Source organism: Ailuropoda melanoleuca, chromosome 13, assembly GCF_002007445.2.
Source record: "Ailuropoda melanoleuca isolate Jingjing chromosome 13, ASM200744v2, whole genome shotgun sequence".
Taxonomy (NCBI): Eukaryota; Metazoa; Chordata; class Mammalia; order Carnivora; family Ursidae; genus Ailuropoda; species Ailuropoda melanoleuca.
In genome coordinates, this window is record NC_048230.1 from 4,269,683 (window position 1) to 4,294,938 (window position 25,256).

Sequence of the window (25,256 nt, forward strand, 5' to 3'; positions counted from 1 at the left end):
ATTGGTTTCCTATTTTTTATTAAAAGCATGTGTACTTTTAATAAAAGTTCTTAAACATAGGTGGAAATGGCATGTAATGAAATTACTGCCTCTCCAGAAGAGGGGAGCATACAGCTAATAATTGGAATTTAGAATAGCACCTGAATCTTAGATTATGCACATTCCTGAGAATAAAGACTGGTGGTGCTATGGGAAATTTGGAGGAAGGAAGAAATAAGTCATGATTAGGTCTGAACTGATAGTTTTGCCAAACTTAACCAAAAGTTTGTGGTGCTAGATGTGCCTTGAACAGTTCCTTACTAGACCGTCCATGTAGATTAAAGTAAATTTTACCTTCATTTTACTGAGAACAAAAATAAATCCAAATGTTATTTTAGTACTGGATTATTGCCGATTTAAGCTTTTATAATTGGGAGAAACACACAAACCCTTGTTAGCTGAACTCCGCCCCTCTCTAATCTGTAGGAGTTGAAGCCCTCGCTGGCTAGAGCACACTGTTGCTGGAAATCGTTTGGGATGCCAAACTATTAGGTTGTGGAAAAGTAGATCATATGTGTGTGAATACAAAGAAGTGGTCTTTATGTATGTATGTATTTTAGAGGGGGAGGGGAAGGAGCAGAGGGAAAGAGAATCTTTTTTTTTTTTCTTTTAAAGGTTTTATTTATTCATTAGAGAGCACAAGCTGGGAGTAGAGAGATAGGGAGAAGCAGGCTCCTGCTGAACAGGGAACCCGTTGCAGGCCTCGATCCCAGGACCCTGGGATCATGACCTGAGCCAAAGGCAGACTTTTAACCAACTGAGCCACCCAGGCGCCCTGAGAGAGAGAATCTTTAGATTTTATTTTTTTATTTATTTGACAGAGACAGCCAGTGAGAGAGGGAACACAAGCAGGGGGAGTGGGAGAGGAAGAAGCAGGCTCATAGCGGAGGAGCCTGATGTGGGGCTTGATCCCAGAACGCTGGGATCACACCCTGAGCCGAAGGCAGACGCCCAACGACTGCGCCACCCAGGCCCCCCCCGAGAGAGAATCTTAAGCAGGCTCAATGCTTAAGCAGACACCCAGCACAGAGCCCAACGGGGAGCCCAAAGCGGGGCTCATTCTTAACCCTGAAGTCATGACCTGAGCCAAAATTGAGTCGGACATTTAACTGACTGAGCAACCCAGGAGCCCCAAAGAAGTGGTCTTTAAATTGTGTTTTCGTAAAAAAGGCTGCTGAAGTGATGATGGTTATTTGGGATTTGTTATTGGAGTGTTGGCCTTTTGGCATTCCAGACCTTATTTTTATTTATTTATCTATTTTTTAACCTTCTCTCCAGATCCCAAAAGGATAATCACTTACAATGAAGCCATGGATAGTCCAGATCAATGAAGGACCAGACTGCCTATTTGTAACCTTTCTGCAGCATTAGAGCCACCGTTCTTGGGGGACACAAGGCTTTTATGCTCCTAGATCTTCAACGCAGCAGAGGAACCATAAGTAGAATCACAGGATAATATATACAAATATATATATATACATATATATATATAGTTATTTAAAAAAAAGGCAACTGAAATTAATTAGACTTCTTAAGGAATCAAATTTATTTCAAGAGACTACACATGGTTATTTAATCTCCGGTACTGAATAGTTTTTTTTTTTTCTTTTTTCTTTTGTTAGTTTTTGTTTTTAAGTGTGAATGCAAGTGATTAATGAATACAGACTTATTAACAAGCGTGGTTCTAAAGTTCCTGCTGTCATCAACTTGGGCAACAAATGACCCACTGGAAAGGCAAATCCACTTAAAAGATCTCTGTATCTTGTTCTGTGACTAAAGTGATACACTAATCACGGGGAACCCAGAATGATTCACCATTTTACCCCACTCCTCCCTTAATCTTTGGTTATACTTTGAGCCCTGCGAGAATGCTGGATAAATGCCTTGAAGTTTGCAGGGGTGTATTTTTTTTTTAGCAAATATGATTTGCATGTCTTGCCAGGAGTTAAGCAGCCTCTGTGGGATGTTGGGGAAATATTTTCTTTCTTTTCCTTTTATTTTTTGTGGGGTGGGAATAGGGGAGGGCATTGAAGTTCTATAATTCTGGAATAGTTGGTGATATATAGTTCACTTGGCTTTGGTTACATATTGGACTTCAACAAGTGAAGAATCCAGGAGTGTCATTTAAAGAAAAGTTACAGAACAAACAATTGGCTTTAGATATATAATATGGAAAAATATTCCTTTGCCCATATTTTAATGTAATTGTATAAGTGGGAGCAAAAATATATTCTGCTTTTCAACTGTAGGTGCTCCAGACTTGCTCTCTGTCACTAACACTAAATGTGCTGTTTTCCTTGTTTTTCATTGAACATCTAAAGAGAAACTTCTGTACCTTTCTGTAAATTCTCTTTTAATTTCTCAGAAATATCTAAAAGGGGAAGAAAAATTTCCATGAAAACTATAAAACTTTTCATGTTTTTAGCCAGTGAGGAGGTAATAAACCCTGCCTATAGAAGGTGTGTTTTCATGCAAACTATACTTCTGAGCTTATTAGCTTCTAATTTTATCTTAATAAATATATTTTATTACTAGAGCAAAATGGGTTTTTTAAGGAAAATAATGTGAAATTCTGGAAATTTTCTTTTGGGCAGAGAAGAGCATTAGCCCTGTCTTACCATCACATTGCCATCCTGTTGCACTGCAGCTTGTATATAGCACGCTAAGTTTTTTTTGTGTGTGTGCAGAAACTAAGGGTCCAATTTAAGATTGGGTGATGTTAGTGGCATAAAAACAAGTTCTCTGGCCTGACATAGCATCACATCACACACACACATACACACACACACACACACACACACACACACACACACACAGAAATTAGTATGTCCATGTATGTCAAATACAGGTTAAAATAGCAGGGCATTTATATAGAGAGGTGTAGTCTTCTAATAAAAGTAGACTGGATCCCCTGGGGTGTTTGGGGAAGAAGGTACCTACTTTTGCTCAGACCCTTTGCTTAAGAAATGTCCAGTTTTGAGCGACTGTAGTATGGATGAGTTTTCTTGTTTTGTTGATTATTTGAGACTTTTAACAAGTAGTTTGTGGAAGAAGCTGTTGGACTCAACATAGAGTAGAGAAAATATCTTTAGTCTGGATTTCTGCCCTGCTTAGATTTTAAAAGTATAAGCATGGATTGCCAATTCCACTTGATGTAAACAAAACTTTTTATACATAATATATATATATATATAATAACTTATTGTATCAGTCCAGGTTCAGAAACTTGTGGTAGGCCAGTTCCAGATAGTTTCATTTCACCTGTAAACTGTATCACTTTTACTGATATTGTAATTTTCAAATGTATAATATGTTTACAGATGTGCCCTGCATTTAGTCTGCCTTGTTCCTATTTTGATTTTTGTTGAGTCTCCTGCCTGCTTGCCAAAAGCTAGGATGCTTCAGGCCCATGTACAATTGAAAGCAGAGGCATCCTTGAGCTTTAAAGCATTGAACAAACTGGAAAATGCAACATACCACATACTGAAGTGAAAGAAGTCTGTGTTTTCGTGTTTTTTTTTAAATAAAAATTTTCAAAAAGTTAAAAAAAGATATAAGGTTGATTAAAGGACAAAAAAGGCTCCAGTTTGTTTTATAGGTTTTAAAGTTCTGCTGTGTGTTCAATTGCCTTGTGTAACCACTTGTCGCCTTAGGGCCAGATTCCCCCTGCACCCCCCCTTTTTTTAAACGTCCCATTTTGCTTGCCTGGAATTCAAAAGCTCTTCTGTCTCACAACTCACAAGAAACTTTCTGGGTTTGTGACATAGAGGTTGAATGAATATATATTTAAAAAGGAAAAAAACCCACAACAGCCCCCATCTGAATTGGGCTTTCTAATTTAGAAGCAACACTTTTAAAAAAATATCTTTAGAAATCTCTTGTTGCTTTCCTACTTCCCTTCCATAGCCGTCAGGCCTCCGTGTTTAGAGAAGCCAAAAAGAGAATGTATCCCTTACCTGTTTGTCCAAAGGTTTTTGAGTCTCACTTCTAAATGAAACAATGCAACATTTCACCTTGATTTTCTCCACTGAAATTTCCTTAATTATATGGTTAGAGGTATATAGTTAGGAATGTCTCTTTCTGGGAACCCTACTGCCCCATCATATTAATTGTCAGTATTTTTGGGCATTGGGTTAATCGACTTAATTGCCTAGGTACAAGCAGGACTTTGGGACAAATCTCCTTTGTGCTGTTTGGTAACACTTAACTCTACTTGTCGCAATCTTTCTCCTTAGGTCCTCACACAATTCCTTACAGAGCACTTATTAAAAAAAATCTTAAGAGTTGATCTGTTTTCTGATTATTTTTGTGTAAGCTTCTAAACAAACTTCAGCTGTGATTAATTTAGCACATTTAAATAACATTAATGTGTTATTGTCTGGTATAAAGAACTTTCCTTCAACTCAGAGTATTAGTACTGTAGCATAAACCAAATACAGTCTAGAGGGGATTTTTAACATCCCTCCATTATAAAGACTGAAAAAGGAGTGTGTGTGTGTGTGTATGTGTGTGTGTAGTGTATGTATGTGTGAGGGACAGAGGGAGATAGTAAAAAATTAGTAAATGAATGTGTGTAAGACATTATATTAGTATTCAGAGAATGAACTTGTATTTATTTTGTGCCATTTGTTTGCATTACACAGAATAAAAGTCAGGTGGTTTTAATCCTTAAAAGGGTAGTATTTGAAAAATGGCACTAAGAATGAAATCGTGACCTATTTTTTTAATAGCTATGAAGATACTAATTATGGGTGAAGATTTCTTTTTTAATCTGTCTTGATTGTAGGCTTCTGTGTCACATACCACTCTTCTTGTAGATGTCTTGAATAATTCCCCTTCCCCACAAAAGACAGGGTGTATTTATCTTTCTCTTTATTCACCCCCACTTTGCTGAACTGAAGTTAATTGCATAGCCTTTCCTCTGACTTCTTAGTAATGAACTATCACATAAAGTATATTTACAGCATCTGTAGTTAGCCCTGCCTCCTCCTTTCTGGGAGGGGATAGACAATAATTAGGAATTTGTTGATGCCTGTTTGTTTTTTCTTGGAATAAATGGCTAGAGAAGGTATCTCCATTTTAGAATTTTGCTGTTCTCCTTAATTATCTGCTTACCTAGTCCTTGAGAATCTGCAAAAACTTTATAAAGGAAAAAAAAGTGCTGCATTGGTTTTTCAAATAACAGTTTTCTAGGGAGAATATGGCAAACCTCAGTTACGAGCATTGTCCACAATACAAAACCTTCTTCGCAAAACATTACATAGCAGCGGTAGTTTCATGCTCAGTTTTTAGTCTTGTTGCTAACCCAGTTGGAGGCATCTAATGGTTTATCTTCTGAAAACTTTCAAACCCAAAAAGCCGTTCAGTGTGAAATTTTACGTCCTACCCAATGGCCACAGGCAAGGAAAACTGGAAGAGGACTTTGAGTTTAAATTGTAAATAAAGAGGGAGTCATTCTGTCAAGGCTTTTTTCAGAGAAATAGGTTTAACAGTCCCATTTCCAAGGATTAGGAGTATAGTTATGCCACTGGGCCATATCCTCAACACATGATCCTTATACACCTATGCTAATTGCAAAATAGACTGTAGTAGGACAGGTACATGTTATGGACAGTTTTTATAATGAGGTCTGTTATGATGATGGACTAGTTAGATTCTGTTTGGGCAGTGCCCTTTGATAATCCTACCTATAACTGAACTGCATTTTGAAAGAGGTTAGGATTTGCTCCTCTTCCTCCCCAAAGTATTGGTATTTGTTTAAAAGGGGGGAGTCAGAGGACAAAGCTAGAGGTATGTATAATAGCTGCTCTAAGTTTGCAGATGCATAGGTTATCATCAGTCCTCAATACTGATACTATTTTTATTAATGTGACTAATCAGCAGAGCACCAGGATTATTTTATGGTGAGAAAGATGGGCTTATGCTTTGAGTATCTTAAAATGTTCTTTTTAAATATACTTAAATCTTTCCAGATGCATGAGAGCCAGAACCACCCTGGGTTGGTTTAAAGAATGATAAATCATTGGCTCCCCTCAAGTGCACTGCTTTACTGAGTTTTAAATTTCACACTTGTTTTGCTACTCAATAAGAATAAATAGAATTTTAAGTTGTCTGCGTAATAGAAACACCCGGTGAAGCATGAATGGTATGTTGCTTTTGCATTTCTGGGAGTGTCAAATAGCAGTTATGGGCAAGAACCTATGGAACAGCCATCCTCACATGTGTTGGGATTGCTGATTCAGACTTCCCTATTTATCCATAAAATTTTGCTTATGTCCAGAGTTCTAAAGCCATTTTCTAATACTGCAGTATCCCTTTTCTACAGCCTTACTAAGATAGCTACAAACATACTCCAATGCAGTATCCCTTTTCTACAGCCTTATTAAAATAGCTACAAACATTTTCCCGTTCAGTTTCACTTTTGTTGTATATCAAAGTTGAACTCTATAAACCAAGAATCCAACTTGAGGTAAATTATATAGCTTTCCATATACCCTTTTTTCCTCAGGTGCTAAATAAAGGCTCCAAAAAATGGATACTGCTTTAGTAATGTCTTTTATTAAACATTTCTTTTGCTAGATATAAAGATTTGGTGTTAAAAATGGTTTTACTATGTAAATATGAATGAATGCCTTCAGTTAGCCCCTGTTTGTCTATTATTAGTCTGTTTCATTTATCCTCTATAGAGAAGGATCCTTTCATAATCTTGAATACATTTCATTAGGAGTTGTTGCATTTTTAGAGTGAAAATACAAGTGTTTTCTGTCTTGGATTAATCCTGCTGCTGCTATGAGAAACTGAAAATCAAGAATGTGATGCACTTTTTACATTACTATATACCATACCTGTATAAGTTGCTTTGAATACCTTTCCTGTAGCACAGCCACTAACAAAAGTGAATGAATTAAATTTTCTTCAGGAGGGAATTAGTACAAATAAACTATTTATGGTATTGGCCTATGAAGGGCAATACCTTAGGAAAATAAAAATTGTTAGTATTACGTTTTTTGGCCTTAAAAATGTCTTCTACTACTGAAAATCTTTTAAATCTTAGAATTCTCTTATTCCCTCTCTGCCTTGAAAAGAGGATTTGGGAAGAATGGTTTAAAGGAAATATCATTGGTTTGTTGCTGATTTATCTTTTAGAAAGAAAACAATTGTCTCTATAAGCTGGGGACTGTTTTGTTTGTATACAGAGGAGAAATAGTGCCGTCCAGAGCCAATCTGATTTAGTGTAATCAAATCAATCAAAACTGTTCTGCTTCTCTAGAATATTTTTACTTAGCAAAGATGAACTTTAGTAGGAATGCTACTTGACGAGAGGAAAAGTCATTTCTCAAGCACATACCCAAACTTGAAGGAGACTGAACCCAAAATAATGGAGGAGAAAACACCAAATGGGGTGGAGGAATATGAGAAAGATACGTGGTCCAAAGCTATCTGGTTATATTTCGATGTTGCCAATATTGCCAAGCCAAAATTTTAATTTGCTTATTTAATATGTTTGTTGGCCAGAGATCTATTTTTATATCAATGTGCCTTGCATGTATATTTAAAAAGTTTGGAAAGGCCATGTAGTAATGCCTGAGATAGTTGATGGTTCTTACCACCTCACTGATTTTTATGCAGTATGAAATGCTCATTCTATCGCCCAACTGGTGCTCTCTGTTTAAAGTTATAGATCTTGTCACAAACTGGAACTATTTTATAAACTGGGGAAGTGATTTAATTTACTTTTTTTGTTGTTTCATTTTTGTTCTTAATCTGTTAGTGGCTGTTCTGTAGTGGGAAATAGTAAAAGGATTTTTCACTCCCTGTCCCTACCCCCTCAGCACCTTCTTCAAGTAATGTGATGACACCATTTCTTGTGTGCTTTGAAAAAAAAAGTTTCAGCTTGCTGTCTCCTTTAGTGTTATAAAAAAAAGTGTTATAAAAAGCATTGTTTGCAAAATCTAGGGAGATAACGGAGTCCACTTTAATTTGGAATTCTATGTGAGCTATGATCCAAGTTACTGGCTCTTTCCACCTTAAACATTTTTATTGTTAAAGCACCTTGGCTTAGAAAATTTTAAGTATTTATGTCTGCAACAATTGTCTCAAAATAATGAACTGTGCAATTCTTGTCATTAAAAAAAAAAAAAGATCTGAACTCTCCCTAATGTGACTTGTTAGTTTCTCTGTATTTCCTGCCAGTGTAAATGTGAAAAGCTTTGCTTGCATTACGTTTTAGAAATGCATTTTGCACACTCGAATTTTGCTGAAGCTCCATGAAAAGGTTAGATCTAAGTAGATGAATAAAGCTATGCACATGTTTTGAAAGTTTAATTTGTGTGTCATTACCAAAAGTGACCTATCCTTATTACTTTGCTGTTCCTAGCTTTACCATCTTTAGAAACATGGCTCAAAGTAATAGTTCTGGGCTAGCTCATCAGTAGAACTAGAAGAGAGGAGAACTGGCACCTATTTTAATAAACTTCAGTTTAAATGAGAGCTGGACTTGTGTCTACTAAAGGGCTTTTCTTGAAACAGGGCAGTTTTATCAGCTTTACAAACTTTTGGATGCTCTTACTTCCTCGTGGAAACTTTGGTTTATTTGATCAAATAGAAATGGGAGGTAACTCAAATATGAGGGAAGGACCTTTGCCGCATGGAGTTCTGTGACAATTCTGTGTCTTAAGCCTGATTTAAAGGTAGGATAACATTTTTCCCTTTATTGCTTTAGCATATGTTTGGTTTTAATGAATGAATTGTGATTAGAATCATTCAGCTGTTTAAAGATCAAAGCACAGATTGTTTTAAAGATAATATGTATCTTTTAAAAATTGCCCAAGCCGATTAGAATAAAGTTTAGAAACTGGGCGAATTTGGTTAAATTGCTGCAGTCTGCATGTACTAAATAGCTTTAATTCACATGTATGTGTACTTTAAACAATTGTGTAGATGTACTGGCCAGGTTTGTCAAATCTTTCAAAAGATTTTTTGTAATCTTAGAACTTTCATAGAAGAGGCTAAATAAGTTTAAGTAGAAGATAATATTAATGGTATTTTCCCCAAGCTCCTCGATGTAAAAGAAATATTTCTGATTTGTAAGTTTTTTCCTGCGTTTAGAAGAGGGTTACTTCCTATCATCAAGTGTGTTCTTGGTGTATGTTGTTGACTTAGAAAACAGCAAAACCCTTCCTTCTGAAAGTGACGGTCAAACACTAAGTCTAGTAGTCAAGATGGGAAGGGTAGCCCATCACGCCTGGCCTTCAGAGGCAGAGATGCAGGAGTGTCGCATCATCTTAGACGGCGGTGGCTACCCCGCAGCATCTGTCAGGAGTTCACTTGTGTTCAGTCTCAGAACATGTTGAAGGAGCAAAGGAAGGTCTGTGTCTTGTGTACATCAGCACTTAGGAGCTGAGTTACCTCTTTTTATCTGTGGGAAAGAATCATTAGTGGACTACCAATTATGTTGGACGATGTTTCTCCTTCCCTCCCCCAATTAAAATAAATTTTTTTCAGTGTTTGTTTTGCCCAGTCAAAAAGATAGGCCTTTTCTAGATAAAAGAACAGTGGCCAGAAATTTACCCTTTTGCTAATTGCTTAGGTATTTGCCATAGCTGTTTCTGATGTCATGGATTCTGAGGAAGTGTCAGTTACATGATGATCTTCCTTTATTGATGTCTTACTCCATGTTCAGTGTTTTAAAAATATAAATTACACTCTACATCCATACCCAGATTTACTTATTTTATCAGAAAAAAAACCTTGAGAAATTTGTAGATCAAATTAAAAGACAATAAGTGTACATTGTTGAATAAAAAATTTTAAAGTTTCTGAGGTGTTTGTGTTATCTTTTGTGTGCCTTTTTAAAAAATCTGAAAACTAAGATTGTGACATTGATAATATTTTTTCAAAGGGTCAAATGTACAAATTAAGTCTTAAATGTGCCATGGTCATTTGTCATAAGACATGATACAGGTTATCAAAGAGCTTAGAATTGGCATATTTATTTGAAAATGAGCTGTGAGAATAGCTGTCCTACCTTTTTGCATGCCCATTGAACTTTATGTTTTTCCAATTGAAATAAGCCAAAACTGAGCTAAGCAATTAAGCAACTAGAATAAGTTGCCAAGATTCTGGATTTATTTGTAATTTTATGTAGAAATCCATGGCAATGCACGTTTGAGAAACTTCCTAAGTTTGTATAGCATTGATTTGTCGCAATTTGAAAAAAATCAATGCTAACATCAACATATTAGAGTAGGGAATGAGGGGAAGAGATGTGTCTGCCACTATATAGACTGATAAATTTCATATGCTTTTGTGTTCTTTGAGTTAGGGAATAATTGTCCTTGGCCTGGTGAGTGACCTGCAAGGATGCAAAAGGGAATTTGGGGTTTTATTGAAGTTTGTCTTTAAAAATTCTCAGCCCTGTAGGTGTGATTTATACAAGAGTATGGTGGGATGCTTGGGTGGCTCAGTTGGTTAAGCATTCGACTCTTGGCTCAGGGCATGATCTCGCTCACAGTCGTGAGTTCAAGCCCCATGTTGGCCTCCACTAGTGGCGCCGTTAAGCATCTGTTTCTGCTCAGGTTGTAATCTCAGGGCCCTGATCTTCAGTTTTGATATGCTCCGCACTCACTGAGTCTGCTTGTTTCTCTTTCCTTCTGCCCCTCCCCCACTGAATGCACACTCTCAAATCTTTGGAAAAAAAATAAAAGTATGGTAGTTAATTCAGTCTACACAGTTTTTTTTTTTTAATGACATTTATTGTGGATTTCAGCAGCTAACATAAAACTCATTCTAGATTGCTTGGCAGGGTTTCTCTTGGAGCTTCTAATCCGCTACTGTTGGATACGGCGAATCGATTGAATCTGGGAAGTCTGGGCGTGAGAACCCCACTCTCTCCAGTGTTTATAGTCTCCTCCATGATGGTCACATTCCAAGATATATTGATAACCACGGTATCCAGGATACTGGTAGCAGACCCAGCTAGAAAATCCAAAGCACATTCGATTATTAAACTAGTTAGGAACGTGGTCATTACCCTAAAACCTGAGCCTCTTTCCTCAGCACCATTGGTACAGAATAGAATGCCTTTAGGCTTAGGAAATAACAGCCATCCTAATTGTGCCAGGCACTGTTCGTGAGCATAATAATGGCTACGCTAGTTGAAAATTAACCTTGATCATGAAAAAACGTAAAAAAAGGCTCAGTCGGTTAAGCGTCTGACTCGGTTTTAGCTCAGGTCATGATCTCGGGGTTGTGAGGCGGAGCAGCATGCTCAGTGGGGAATCTGCTCTCCCTCTCCCTCCGCCCTTCCCCCTGCTTGTGCGCATGCGTGCGCTCGCTCTCTCAAAAAAAAGGTAAAAGAGTAGTCAACGTAATTCCTTACAGAACTATTTGAGAGGGGAAAAACTGACCTTAAGTTGGTACCAACTTAAGTTGGTAAAACTGATAGTTGGTACCAGCAGCTTGAAATTTGAAAATTAATAACTAGAATGTGCCAGCCAAAACAATATAGTAAGATATGAAATCTGATAAGATGTAACCCTTGATGGATTAATATTCACAAGATCTACATTTGCAAGAGTTACTTTGAAATGTGCCCCAACATTGTTTTTGCACTTACGCCCCACATTGTATCTTCATGGAACCAACTTCGTTGTTGAGCCAACCCATGGCTTGCAAGGAGGGGTAGTCATCACAGATTTCCCATTGGCGTCCGATGAAGTTTTCCTTCTCAAAGATGGTAATCTTAGACTCCTTATGATTCTGTAATCCAGAAATTTAAAAAAATCATTTGGTACCAGTGTTAAAGGTTTTTGTCTTAATTCTTTGATGATCATATTTTTCAAATTCAAGACACTTCTGGTTTACAGAAGGACGTACATGATCATTGATTGTAAAAATATTTCAGGCGATATGGAGGGAAGAATTAATCCTGTCCAATCCAATGTAATACCATAACGTTTACAATGTACAAATAACTGATGTAATACTACGGGGCAACAAAAGATGGAGGAAAAAAATATAAGAGCAGGAAAAAATACTTGCAACACACAGCCAACCAAGGGATTAATATTCACTAACGTGAGAAAAGATCACAGAAATTAATAGAAAAAGTAAGCCCGTGTGTGTATGTGTTGTGTGTACGGTGTTGGAAAGAACCTAAAGTCCAGTAGGGGATATGAATACTACACAAGCAGTAAGGCAGAGACTAACCTGTATGAAGGACAAAAACTAGCTCTCACTAGTTATCCTACTGCACTTTTGAAGACCTGGGCTCTTGAGTATTCACTTCCTGCCACTCTTTTAGCTTAATGAAAATACCTTTTAGTAGGAAAAAACCAAATGGCAGATTTAGAAATAGAGGGACCAGTGTTGTTCTTTTCTCTTTTTTTACTTTTATCCTTCCTGCTGCATTTCAACATAACTGATGAGAAGTGTCAGTCCATATGCACCCTCTCTTGCCCCCCCCCCCCAATGCACAGAAGTGAAAAAATCAGAGACTCACAGCTGAACAGATGGGGCGGAAGGACATGAGGCGCTCAATGTGGTAAGCATTACTCCCGCTCCAGGCGTCCCAGCGGGGGTATTCTCCTCTCTCCAGGATAAACTGTTGCCCACAGAAGCTGGTATGCTCATAACCAATCCAGCTGCCGAAGACAAGTAGTGGTGTTCGTGGCGCTCAGGGCCTACGTGGCCTCAGGGAGAAGGCATCTTTTGTTTTAGATGTTAAAAGTCGGGTAAAATATCAAGCCAATCCCAATGGAGCCATGTCACAAGAGGTGGGGAGCGGGCTGGCAGCTACGTTACTAGGTTTGTAAATGTAATATTTGTTTTGGGATTATCCACTGAAAGGGTCTGCTTCACTGACCTAAGTAATGTGTCTGAGCAAAGTCAGTCTAAAATTATGTTTCCTTTCTCTCCAAGTTACCTTATTCTCTACTTGGAGCTCCAGGTTCAGCCAAACCTATTGGCTTCTTCCTAAGGAAGCCAGTCTCCCGTTTCCTTTTAACTTCGTGGGTTCTTGCTCCCGCTGTCACATACCTGCTGATTCCTTATTTATTAAAACACCTCACATCAACTTTTCACAGCCAAGTCTCAATTACCGATGACACCTCAAAGTATTTTACTCCTTTGAAAGTGTTAGCTCAATTTGGTGGCCTGACACTTTCGGAAGCCTCTCCCTGTGCAAAGCCCGTTTTGCTCAGGCCGAAAGAGAGTCCTTTCCTTGTTTTTTCAGGCTGATGGTAAAGGCCTCAACTATCGTGCCAAAGAGTCAGAAAACAAAACAGGAGTCTAACTTGTGAAAGAAATGAATCATCAACAAGAAACTCCTCAAAGAAAGACTAACTGGGACCTCATATGGCTCTTACGTCCTGAGGTTGAGTTTCTTTTTACACAGAGAAGTGAGGGAATTAGCTGGAAAGAGGTTGCAGCTTGATGGTTTCCTCTATTTTCTGCAGGCAACACAAACTAAAGGGTCCAGTGGCTATTCTGAGAGACCCCTAAGTAGTAGCCTGCGGGCTCTAGAGGCACAGATCTGATCACTGGCACTGCCCCTCCCCATGGTCTACATTTCTTTAATGCTGCCCCCCGGCCCCCAAAGCCAGTACCAAGCCACTAGGAACCTCATGTTCCTTCTAGCTTTGAGTTACTGAATTACACATGTAGTGATTTCTTTTGAGGTTATATCCTTATGGAGGCCTCTCTCCCAGAACGGAGTAGAATCTGGGGGGACATCTTCCTTCCCTGATCCCCACCTTTATGGCCCCATGTCTACAGAGACCACAACTAAGGGCCCCGAGGTTCTGCTGAGGTCCGTACTCACGCGCCACATTCCACCTTGAGAGACCGGACATTATCAAAACTGCGCTCAGAGACATTTGGGCAGGAGCTGGTGAACTCCATCCTCTTGCCCTGGAAATTCTCCTGGTCATAGATGGTTATCTGAATGGAATTGAATGGGCAAACAGAGTTAGAACGTATCAGGAAGAACAGAGGCCCACGTCAGGAGCTTAACTTTTGTCTGACCCTGTGTTTTCCATCATTAGCTGCAGCCCAGGATGTCTGGTAGGGTGGCTTCCAGTATAGACAGGATGGGAAGGGGCTTGGGTTAATACCACTGGTTGGTGGTGTTTACATGCCCAGGCTAGGGATGAAGTGTGGGGATGGGTTTATGATAGGAATGGTTTGCCAGGAGCAGTACCTGGCCCAGTGGACAGATCAAGGACTCGTAGAGTCCTTCCACCATACTTTCTGTGTAAGTGTGGCCCAGAGGCAAGGACTCTGGGACTCCCAGGCCTTCCTGTCGATTATTTCTTACCTTCTCCAGCCACACTCACTACAGAAACGCACAGTGTAAAGGGAGAATCGTGATAAACCCCTTTCATACCTTGAACTAGAACTTGGCTCTTGAACCTGGCTAGAGGACAAACTCCCAAAGCTGTGAACTGTCCTCCGAGTTGACACAGTGAAGACGGTAGGGGTGTTGGAAACAGTGACAAGCTGAGGATCAGCTGCTTCCGGCCTCAGGTTGGGAGTCAGGAGACCTGGTTTGGGATCTGGTGGCAAATCTGTCTTCATTTCTGGGCCCCCAGTTTCTCCACGGCGGCATATTCCACTCTGGGCTGCTCTATTTTTTTATTCTTTTTTTTAAATTTTATTTTTAAGTAATCTCTACACCCAGCGTGGGGCTCCAACCCACAACCCCGAGATCGAGAGCTGCATTTTCTACCGACTGAGCCGGCCAGGTGCCCCAGGGCTGCTCTGTTTCAAGATGATTTTCAGGGGTGCCTGGGTGGCTCGGTGGATTAAGAGGCTGCCTTTGGCTCAAGTCATGATCCCAGGGTCCTGGATCAAGTCCTGCATCGGGCTCCCTGCTCAGCGGGGAGTCTGCTGCTCCCTCTGCCTCTCCCCGTGCTTGTGTTCTCTCTCTCTCTCAAACAAATAAAATCTTTTTTTAAAAAAAGATGAATTTAGCAGTGCGGAGGAGAGGTGACCTAGAAAACTAGGTATCATCTTCCACCCATCGCGGGCTTCCAGGGTCCTTCTTCCGTCGGAATGGGGCATTCTGCAAGATCCTTCCTGAGACAGCATCTGGATGTTGCGTCGCCCCTTCCCCTCAAACCGGTATATTGTCGGTAGGCCACCGTCCCAAGGAAGAGCACAGCCCCGGGGCCGCTCTGGGGCGGCATCTCACACCCTGCGCTGTGGGGCTGCTCAGTAGTCCTTGTGATGGGGGTGAGCTTACCTTCCATGGCCCCACGGACCCCGGCATGGGGTTGGGTTGAGCCATCTTGGTGGGTGGAAGGGTTTCTGGAAGACAAGACACCCATCAGTGACACGGCCTCTGAGTGAAGGATGAGGTGACAGCACAGGCGGGAGGATAGGGGGCTTCAAGTCCAGGAGGTAGACTTTGCCTGGGGTCCCGGCTGCGCCTCTCACCAGCTGAGCCTCCGTGTTTCCTGCTGGCACCTTCCACGTGCGGTGTTTGGGGGCATTGAAGCAGCAATGCAGGTAAGCTGCCGCCCAGGCCGCGTGACCTCTTGATTTGTGCGGCGGTTGCCCTCTTGCTGGCCTCCAGGTCCCCCCTCTGGGTGGCATCACTGCCTCCGTCTGGCCTACCCCAGTATCAAGTCCTGGGTGACCACCCCGTCCCTGCGCAGCGGGGGTCACCTCCCACCCTGCTCAGTCACAGCCTGACACCCCCGCCTCCGTGAGCTCGCGGCCACGCGCTCCCAGAGAGCCCGGCTGCTTCTCCAGCCTGTGCCGACTCGCTCTCGTTCCCCGTCCCCAGCGCTCGTCAGAGCACTCGTCTGTCTCTCTGTCGAAGGTGTCCTGGGTGAACCCATCAGTGGCGCGGCCTGGGTCTCCTCACTGATGGATTCGGAGCCGTGCTGGGCCCAAGTCCCGGCCGTTTGGGGCTGAGGGGGAGGACGGGTGGCATTGAAAAAGTCTTACTGAAGGAGAGTGAGCAAGACAAGGGGGGTGATCATAGCTAGCAATGGCTCACTCTGTGCCAGACCCCGTTCCAGATGCTTGGTGTGCGTTAATACATTGAATCTTTGCACCAAGCCTATGAGGGAAGTGCTGTCATTCTCTCCATTTTACAGGTGAGAATACTGAGGCTCACAGAGGTTAGGTAGACAGAAAAGATGGTAGCAAGAGTAAAGGAAGCAAGGATAGGAGGGAGGGAAGGAGGGAAGAAGACAGGCAGTTTTCGTGGCTCAAAACAGCCATCCCTTCTTCCTGGCTCGTCCCGGGCCCAGGGGCTGATGCACATGGAAACTCTGTGATATAGCCTTCCGTTCTGCCCCTCTGACTGAGCATTTCCCAGCTCCCGCCCCCCCCGGACCTTCTCCCTATGCCCGGGAGCCTGCTCATTTCTTGGAGCCCCACGCACCCTCCCAGCCCTGATGGCGACGCCGGGCTCAGTGCCATGTAAATGACTCCTCTTGGGGCAGCGAGAGAAGGCTGCCTCCCCCCGGAGTTCCCTACTCTTCTCCAGTCAGGCCAGGAGGCTCGGACCACAAGGCAGAAACCCGGGCCTCGTCCTGGGTGTGTGTGTGTGTGTGTGTGTGTGTGTGTGTGTGTGTGTGTGTGTGTGTGTTTGTAGGGGAAGGAGTGGAAGGGCCAGGGCGCCCTGCAGGGCTTTACTCACCCAGCTCCTGCTTCACGGTCTGGGTCTCCATCTGGTGCCACTTCCTCTGCGGCCCTGCTCTTTATAGCCCTGCGGCGGAGGGCCTCTGGCCCTGTCAGCACTCTGCCTTCCCTCGGCTTTTGTCTCCCCTGATCCCCAGAGCTTTGGTGGCTCAGCCTGCTGGGCAGGCACCCCTCAGGCTTTTGTTTAAACTGAGGAAACAGAAATCCAAAGAGGCGCAGCTGCCGTGGGCAAGGCTGGCGGCTGCAGACCTCGGAGGCTGTGGTCTTGATCTCAGCCGCAAGGCAGGCGAGGACGGGTCCCCGTGTGAGTGCGGGTCCCCTGCCCTTCTCCAAGTTCCTCGTGCTGCTCTGGGACCGTCCTCGGACCCCACGTCCTGGCCAACACATCAAAATGCACCTCACTTCCCATCCATGATATACATTTTTTTTGTGAAAAAGTGTGAAAGGACTATAAACATCCTGAACTTTATTAGGCCCCCCCAAAAAGAAAAGTTTCACTGTGTTCTCAGGAATCTTTATTATACTATATTTATATAGAAATCTGATGAATCGCAGACCTGTGCCCCTGAAACAAATAATGCATGATATGTTAATTGAATTTAAATTTTAAAAAATCTGTAAGAGTTTAATTCAATGGTGCTTGACTAGTGGACATGAATCTCTCTGTAGCTATTGTAGTAAATATTCTAATTAATTCTGCAGTTTTATTTTAAAATTTGCGGGCCAGTGAATCTTTGGGGGTTGTTAACTGTACGGTTTCAGGAACTTGGAAATCTCACAGGCCCAAGGCATTCTGCCTCTAGTATCCTAAAGGCTACAATGATTTCTCCCTGGAGGTTCAGGGCATCTGGGGAGAGGAGTGTAGGGGAATCATGGGCTTCCCCAGGAGCCCCGGGGGGAGGACGTGTTGCTCAGTCATCACAGCTGCTATGAGAAGCAGGGGTGAGGGGGGCCCTGAGGTGGGCAAACATGGGTTCAGATCCCAGCTCTCCTGGCTGGGTGATTCTGGGCAAGTCATTCAGCCTCTCTCAACCCTGCAAAAGGAGATCATATCAACCTGACACATTACAGGTTCATTATTGCTTATTACCCTCCTGTCTTTCTGGTGACAGATACTATAGAAAATTCCATAGCAGCTTGGAGAGAGGAAGAAACTTTTCCCAGTAGAGTTCTCCCAATCCCTCTCTGCCATTTGGGTCCAGCCTGTGACTCAAGATTTGTTGGAGCCCCCTTTTTGTAGAACCAAAACCCGGGGGGCGAGTTCTGATATAGATACAAGTATTTGCAGATTTGGGCAGAACATTCCAAACATATAGGTCTGATGCTGAGCACAACGTGCCACCCTGCATGTTTCTGCTGCTTATTAATTGGTGACGTCTGGATCAATGGCCGGCAAGGGACAGAGTTGCCTTGGGGATTATGGCAGGCTATGGCCGGCTGGTGGCCGAGCAAGGGCTTAAGGGACCAGCTGTCCGTGGCTGGTGGTTCTTCCTCACCTTTCCTTCTCTTCCTGCACAAAATTAGGGTCTTAGGAAAACACCTATCTCGTCATTTGTTACTCGTTCATTCCCTGCCCCCTGGACTGGCAATGTGCTCTCGTGGCACCCTGCACTTCTCCCACGATCGCATTGGTGACACTGCAGAGAATACTTTAGAAACTAGAAATACTGAGGGGCGCCTGGGTGGCACAGCGGTTAAGCGTCTGCCTTTGGCTCAGGGCGTGATCCTAACATTATGGGATCGAGCCCCACATCAGGCTCCTCCGCTATGAGCCTGCTTCTTCCTCTCCCACTCCCCCTGCTTTGTGTTCCCTCTCTCGCTGGCTGTCTCTATCTCTGTTGAATGAATAAATAAATAAATAAATCTTAAAAAAAAAAAAAAAGAAAAGAAACTAGAAATACTGGGCTCCAAGGAGGGCAACTGAGGCACCGGGGGCTCAGGTAGAGGACAAAATGTTTCATGTTGTGTTTGTCTGTACTTTTTGAGTTTTTGTTTTGTTTTGTTTTTAAGATTTTTATTTTTTTATTTATTCGACAGAGATAGAGACAGCCAGCGAGAGAGGGAACACAAGCAGGGGGAGTGGGAGAGGAAGAAGCAGGCTCATAGCAGAGGAGCCTGATGTGGGGCTCGATCCCACAACGCCGGGATCACGCCCTGAGCCGAAGGCAGACGCTTAACCGCTGTGCCACCCAGGCGCCCCATGTACTTTTTGAGTTTTGAACAACGTGAGCACAATTGCTATCAAAATCACTCAAGCTATTTTTGAAAACAAAAAAGCCGAATCGCTGAATTATCGTCCTCTTCTACTTGACTTCACGCTCCGGGAAGGCAGGGACTGCCTGTCTTGTTCATCATTACATCTTCCGTTCTGGGCATGACTCCTAGCTCGGTAAATATGTTTTTGTTTTTTTTTTTTTAAGATTTTATTTATTTATTCGACAGAGATAGAGACAGCCAGCGAGAGAGGGAACACAAGCAGGGGGAGTGGGAGAGGAAGAAGCAGGCTCCCAGCGGAGGAGCCTGATGTGGGGCTCGATCCCATAACGCCGGGATCACGCCCTGAGCCGAAGGCAGACGCTTAACCGCTGTGCCACCCAGGCGCCCCTCGGTAAATATGTTTTGAGTGAATGGACGGATACATGAATGACACCCTCTGATGACGTTTAGTACCTCCGGGGGCACAGAGGTAACCGTGAGATAGTCCTTTACCCTGGTGACAACTGACCTGCTTGGGTTGTGTTTCTGCTTTGTATACTCTCAGCATCTTCATTTGGGGGCTTTATACCCCGTTTAAGTGTTAGTACAACCAAGACTGATCACGCCAATTTATTAATTAATTATTTATTTATTTAAGATTTTATTTATTTATTTGAGACAGAGAGAGAGAGAGCACAAGGAAGGGCAGAAGGAGACGCAGACTCGCCACTGAGCAGGGAGCCTGACGTGGGACTTGATCCCAGGACCCCAGGATCATGACCTGAGCTGAAGGCAGACGCCCAACTGACTGAGCCACCCAGGCGCCCTGATCGAGCCAATTTATACTTTTTACAGAAAAGTGGCCCTTATGTTTGATCGAAAAGCCCAAGCACACATGCACTTTGTGCGTGTAGGGGGTGGGGTGGGAGTCAGGGTTATCGTGCGAACAATTCACAAATATCCGTCCAATGCTGCTGGAGTCAAGAGCAGCCCAGCCTGTCCTCCTGCTGCTTTCCCCAGTGACCTGAGGCCTGAGGAAGCTGGAGAAGGATTACCAGATCTCCAACTAACCGTTATGCTTTCCGAATATCACCTCTATATGATTTGTAATCAAGTTCTAGAAGATTCTCCCTCGGACGTTGTCTGGAACTGTTGCTTCCTCTGCCCCGCGGTGGTGGCTTTAGCCCCCTCCACCATCTCGTTCCAGGAAAGTCAGGCAGAGCCGCTCCAGGAGTGGAAATGAGGGGAGCAACCAGCTTGCAATTCCTTCTCCCAAGCGGGGTGTGGGTCTCTCCTGTTCACCCTTAGTGGCAACGCCGACAGCATCCTGAACATTTACTATGGTCATGACAGGACCTCGTCTATCCTCACAGCAGCCGCACGGAGTTGATCATTATAATACGCACTTGACCTAAGAGTTGACTGAGCTTCTGAGGGGCCACGTCCTGGCCCAGGGAACCCAGCCGCAACTTGGACACACATCTGTCTGACTTGAAACACCATTGTCCTTCTTCTGGGCAGCCCTGCATCTCCGGCGTCGGGTAGAGTGACAGCACCTGCCGGACTCGCTGCTGTCGGATGGAGGGACAGTGCCAGGTACTCGGAGCTCAGCAAATGGCAACTGTGTTATCGATTGTCCCAAATCAGATGCCTTCTGCTGCCAGATTCTCTCGGAGACAAGTGCGAGCAGGCCGCAAAGATCTTAGAAAAACGGATCAGAAGAATGTTTTCTTTGAATTTGGAAAAGACCACATTCATTCAGTTTTTTTCCCCCATGTTTTTGTTTATATGGGTTTTGTTGTTGTTGTTGTTGTTGTGTGGGTTTATTTGGTTTCAGCAGTACATTCTGTCACATTCTCTGACGGCCCTGATCTACTGGGGACGTGGATTGTGAACCGTGTTCTCAGCCTACCTACTCATTGCAGGACCCAGTGGGGGGCACCTGGCTGTCCAGCGGGATGGGCCGTTGATTGGGAGGCAATGAAGGCTCTTCAGGGGAATAAGACAGTCCTCCAAGTGCCACCTGGTCCCTTTAAGCTTCGGGCTTCTCAAGATTAGGGCCGCAGGCCACGCGTGGAAGAAGTGCAGTAGAATCTTACAGACGGCTCCGACCGCTGGCCTTGCCTCTGGGTCCAGGGAGCCTCACAGGATGAGGCCCAGTGCAGGAGGGGTGAGGTCATGGGGCCAGGGCCGCCCCTGGACTCAGCACTTTGTGGCAAGAGCATAATGGGGCTGACCAGGCGGCTGAGCAGCACTTCTGTTGTTCGGGAATAAGCAGGATGGGTACAAAGCAAAGGGCTCAGTCAGCGTTCAGCCAGCACCTACCTCCCCCACAAGGGGCTGCTTCTGGGGGACCCGTTCTGTCCTAGCCCTAGCGGGAGAGCCAGGGCCTGGCTGGGCCCGAGAAAGCGCAAGTGCTGGGAGAGAATGTGGGGGGCACCCAGAGCCTCCCATTCTTTCTGAGCACTTGCTCTGGGCATCCATTCCTCCGCTCCCAGGAGCAAAGGACCCCAACCTGCTGGGGAAGCGGTTGTCCCGAGGCCCAGCGTCCCTCGCTGCGTAGCTGGCTCGAGGGCATTTCGGTTCGGTCTCGCTGAATTTCGTGATGCTGTGGCTGAAGTCCTGTCCTCTCAGCTGAAACCCCACAAAACTTAGAAAACAGGTACGAGGACGGGTCTTATCCTCACGGGGGGCGCCCAGCCCACCCTGTTCCCCCCAGCCCAGCAGCCCAACCCGGGCTCATGAGGGAGGCCAGAGTTAGCAAATCAAAATACAGGACACCCACTTAAATATGAATTCCAGATAAACAGTGAAGGTGTTGCCATATAAATAGGTCCCGAACATGTTTGTATACTAAAAGCTTATTTGTTGTTTATCTGAAATTCAAATTTAACCCGATGTCCTGCCCTTTCTCTGCCAATCCTAGTCTCCCTCCGTCTTTGTCTGGAACACTCTGTAATACCCCTCTGCCTCTCTGCTTCTCCTCCGTCCTCTGGAGAAGTCAGCGCAAAAAGTCACCATCTTCAGGAAGGCTTCCCTCGCATACCCGGGCCCACGTCCCATAACAAAGAGGAGAATGGAAGAGAATATGTTTTCTTTTTAAAAAATTTTTAAAGATTTTATTTATTTGGCAGAGAGAGAAAGCACAAGCAGGGGGAGGGGTAGAGGAGAAGCAGATTCCCTACTGAGCAGAGAGCCCAACATGGGGCTGGATCCCAGGACCCCAGGATCATGACCTGGGCCAAGGCAGATGCTTAACCGACTGAGCCACCCAGGCACCCTGAGAATGTTTTTAAGTGTTTTCCCAAATGCTATCTTATATAATCTTCCCAAATAACTATGTGAGATATGCTTAACTAACTCTTCTTACAACAGGAAAAACAAGACTCAGAGAGGTCATGTTCCTTACCCAAGGTCACGTAGCTAGGAAGTGGCAGAGCCAAATTTCAAACTCAGTTCTCTTTGGCACCAAAATCTATATTCTTTACCATGTTGCTTTCGGAGTCCCTTGCCTTTCAGTCGCTTGAACAAGCGTGGCTCCGGGGAATAGCCGTAGTAGCAACTTTGTTTTCATCTGCTCTGCTCCTGTACTCAGTGGCTCTAGTTTCTCTCCCTTGTCTCGAAGGGAAACTTGGGCAGTGTCCTGAGTTCTCTGGTCACTCTTGGGTCATAAAAACTCGGAGACTGACTTCCAATCACAAAAGACAGCCTCGATTCTCAATTAGAGCTTTCAGTCCACTGTCGTAACCCAAACTTCAATCTCCTTTCAAAGGTGTGTCTTCCCCCTGCCGCCCTAGCTAGGACCTGCTTTAGACAGAAAGCCTGCAACCAGGGAACGCACATGCTTTTTTCCTTCTTCCCCTTACTCACTGGTTTCTGATCCTCCCAGGGCTGGAAGGAATGGGAGAGGAAGGAGAGCAGAACCTTTCTCCCTTGATGGTCCTGTGCTAAGATGCTTCACACTCTGTACCTGGTAACTCTTCCAAGCTGCATGTTTTATGGGCGCTGAGGGGTTCTTGGGAGAGCCCCCACCTGCAGTAGCCTTGACCTTGGTCTAATCATCTCCACTAGGGCCCTAGACCCACTCTGACGAGGACCCATCACTCCTCTGGGACGTCTATTGGACTAAACCTGCTCCAGTCCCATCCCAGTTCCTTCTGAGGCATGATCCTCCTTCAATTTATGGGAAACCCTCGCGTGTCTTTTGCCAGGGCAAATTCTTTCCCTCGTCCCTCAGCAGTTGTCCAGCTCAACGTCTAACCTTTGGATTTCTAACTGGAGGGGCAATAGCAAGCTTTCCCCAGGGGCCTTGGAGCCTTCTCCTTTTCTTGAGGTGAAACTCTTTCCCCTCCTTCCCCTGAGGGGCGGTGGGATTCACAGCACAAGCTTTGTCCAAAAACTGTCTCCAAGTTCTGCCTCTCATGTCTCCGAGTATATATATCCTGGGGGTAAGAAGGAGGGTTAAAAGCCATCAAATCAGATCTCAAACACCTCCTTTGAGTTTTCTGCAGAGTGGTCTGGCTCCTAAGTGTCACATACCAGAAACCCATAGCGGGGTTTCTCGTATCTATTACTGTAATGTCTCAGCCGTAATGTCCATGGTTGCATCTTGCTCTGTGCTTTCCTCGTGCTCCCCCGTTCACCCACCTATACTCCCCTTTCTCCCAGCCGGAGACCTTACATCCGGCTGTTTCCGTCAGCCACGGCCTTCCTCCGCTGCCCGCCCCTGGAGCCTACAGTACCTGCAACCCCAACACCGTTTCTACAGCTCCGCTCACCTCTTCACCGCCTGCCCTGGATGCTCACCGCTTCCGGTCCTGGGTAACACCCTTTCCATCTTCTTAAGAATTTCATTCAAGGGGCTCCTGGGAGGCATCTGTGGTGGGTAAAGCATCTGCCTTCAGCTCAGGTCATGATCCCGGGGTGCTGGGATGGAGTCCCGAGTCGGGCTCCCTGCTCAGCGGGAAGCCTGCTTCTCCCTCTGCCTCTGCCCCTCCCTCTGCTTGTGCTCTCTGTTTCTCTCTAAAGTAAATAAATAAAATCTTTTTAAAAAAAGTAACCCCTATATTTTATTACCAAGTACAGGTAACTTAAATCATATATTAATAAAAGTTGTATAATAAATGTTTTTCACAAACCCAGCAGCCCTGCTCCCTAGAGGCTCCCACTGTCAACTCTTAGCTTTTCTTTTGGTATTCATTGATTTTAGGTGTTATATATTTATTTCCTATCTTGGCAGATAGGATTTTAGCTCTTTTCCCCTCCCTGTCCTTCCATAGATATATTACAAATTTTGCTTAAACCCATATTCAGTGAATCTCTTTCTGTGACTTTGTAAATATTGTTTATTACTGGACCAAGTAATGCACGATAACATTTCTTTTTTTTTNAACTTTTTTTTTTTTTTTTTTTTTTTGAAGTAGGCTCCACGCCCAGCATGGAGCCCAACGTGGGGCTTGAACTCACGACCCTGAGATCAAGACCTGAGCTGAGTTCAAGAGTTGGTCGCTTAACCAACTAAGCCACCCAGGCGCCCCACATTTCCTGTTTTGAACCATATTTTGCTTTTCCTGGGGTGAAAAATTAACTCATTTTTTCATAGGTTCAGTGTTCCGGCATTTTCATTAGATAACTCTAATGCAATATTCTGTATGCTTGACCTCGTCAGATCCCTGTTGGCTCCATATTTCCCCCCCAGAAACCTCTGTCTGGAAGCTTCTGTTGTGGTGCTGCAGTCTGAAAAAATTTCTTTCTTTCTTTTCTTTTTTTTTTTAAGATTTATTATTTATTTGAGAGCCAGGGGCGAGGGGGACAGAGGGAGAGAGAATCTCAAGTGCTTAGCCCAACACCGGGCTGGATCTCACAATCCTGAGATCACGACCTGAGCCGACACCAAGAGCTGAGGCTTAACCGACTGCACCCCCCAGGGGCCCTGGAAGAAAGGGACTTTTCTTGGCCAACACCTTGGGAATCCCTGGTGCTATGCTCCGGGATTGAATTGCATATCTTTCTTTCATAGTTTACTTTTTTGTCTTTATTTTCTTATTTAAATTTTTTTTTAAAGTAAGCCCTACACCCAACATTGGGCTTGAACTCACGACGCTGAGATCAAGAAGTCACATGCTCTCCTGACTGAGCCAGCCAGCCACCCCTCATAGCTCACCTGTTTGACTTGGTAAAGCACATTCTCTAATAGCATCCTGAGAAATGGTGCCTGGAGATGAATGTTTTAAGATTAAAACGTGCAAAAATGTATTTTTGTATGGTCACATGTAATTGAATTTTGGCTGAGTATCGATGAATTCTCTACAAATTAAGAGGGCATTTCTCCTTTGTCTTTTATGTGTGATGCCATTTTCATTCCT

At 43.9% G+C, this 25,256-nt stretch overlaps 2 protein-coding genes across 2 annotated transcripts in view; one reads left to right on the plus strand and one right to left on the minus strand.

Annotated features, from left to right (window-relative positions):
• The window catches only part of NUFIP2 (nuclear FMR1 interacting protein 2), a 31,411-nt gene extending 21,555 nt beyond the window's left edge, over window positions 1-9,856 (plus strand). The window contains exon 4 of the mRNA XM_011225918.3: window positions 1,318-9,856. Within this exon, the coding sequence (XP_011224220.2) occupies window positions 1,318-1,370 (53 nt within the window). The 3' untranslated portion in view covers window positions 1,371-9,856. The remainder of the gene's footprint in view (window positions 1-1,317) is intronic.
• Window positions 9,857-10,794: 938 nt separating this feature from the next.
• Window positions 10,795-17,027, minus strand: CRYBA1 (crystallin beta A1). Its single transcript, XM_002912311.4, has 6 exons — window positions 16,694-17,027; window positions 15,284-15,348; window positions 13,862-13,980; window positions 12,542-12,683; window positions 11,657-11,799; window positions 10,795-11,016 (listed from the first exon to the last, which is right to left on the minus strand). The coding sequence occupies exons 1-6, from the start codon at window positions 16,722-16,724 to the stop codon at window positions 10,869-10,871; spliced, it is 648 nt and encodes a 215-aa protein (XP_002912357.1). The 5' UTR covers window positions 16,725-17,027; the 3' UTR covers window positions 10,795-10,868.
• Between the last annotated feature and the right edge of the window lie 8,229 nt (window positions 17,028-25,256).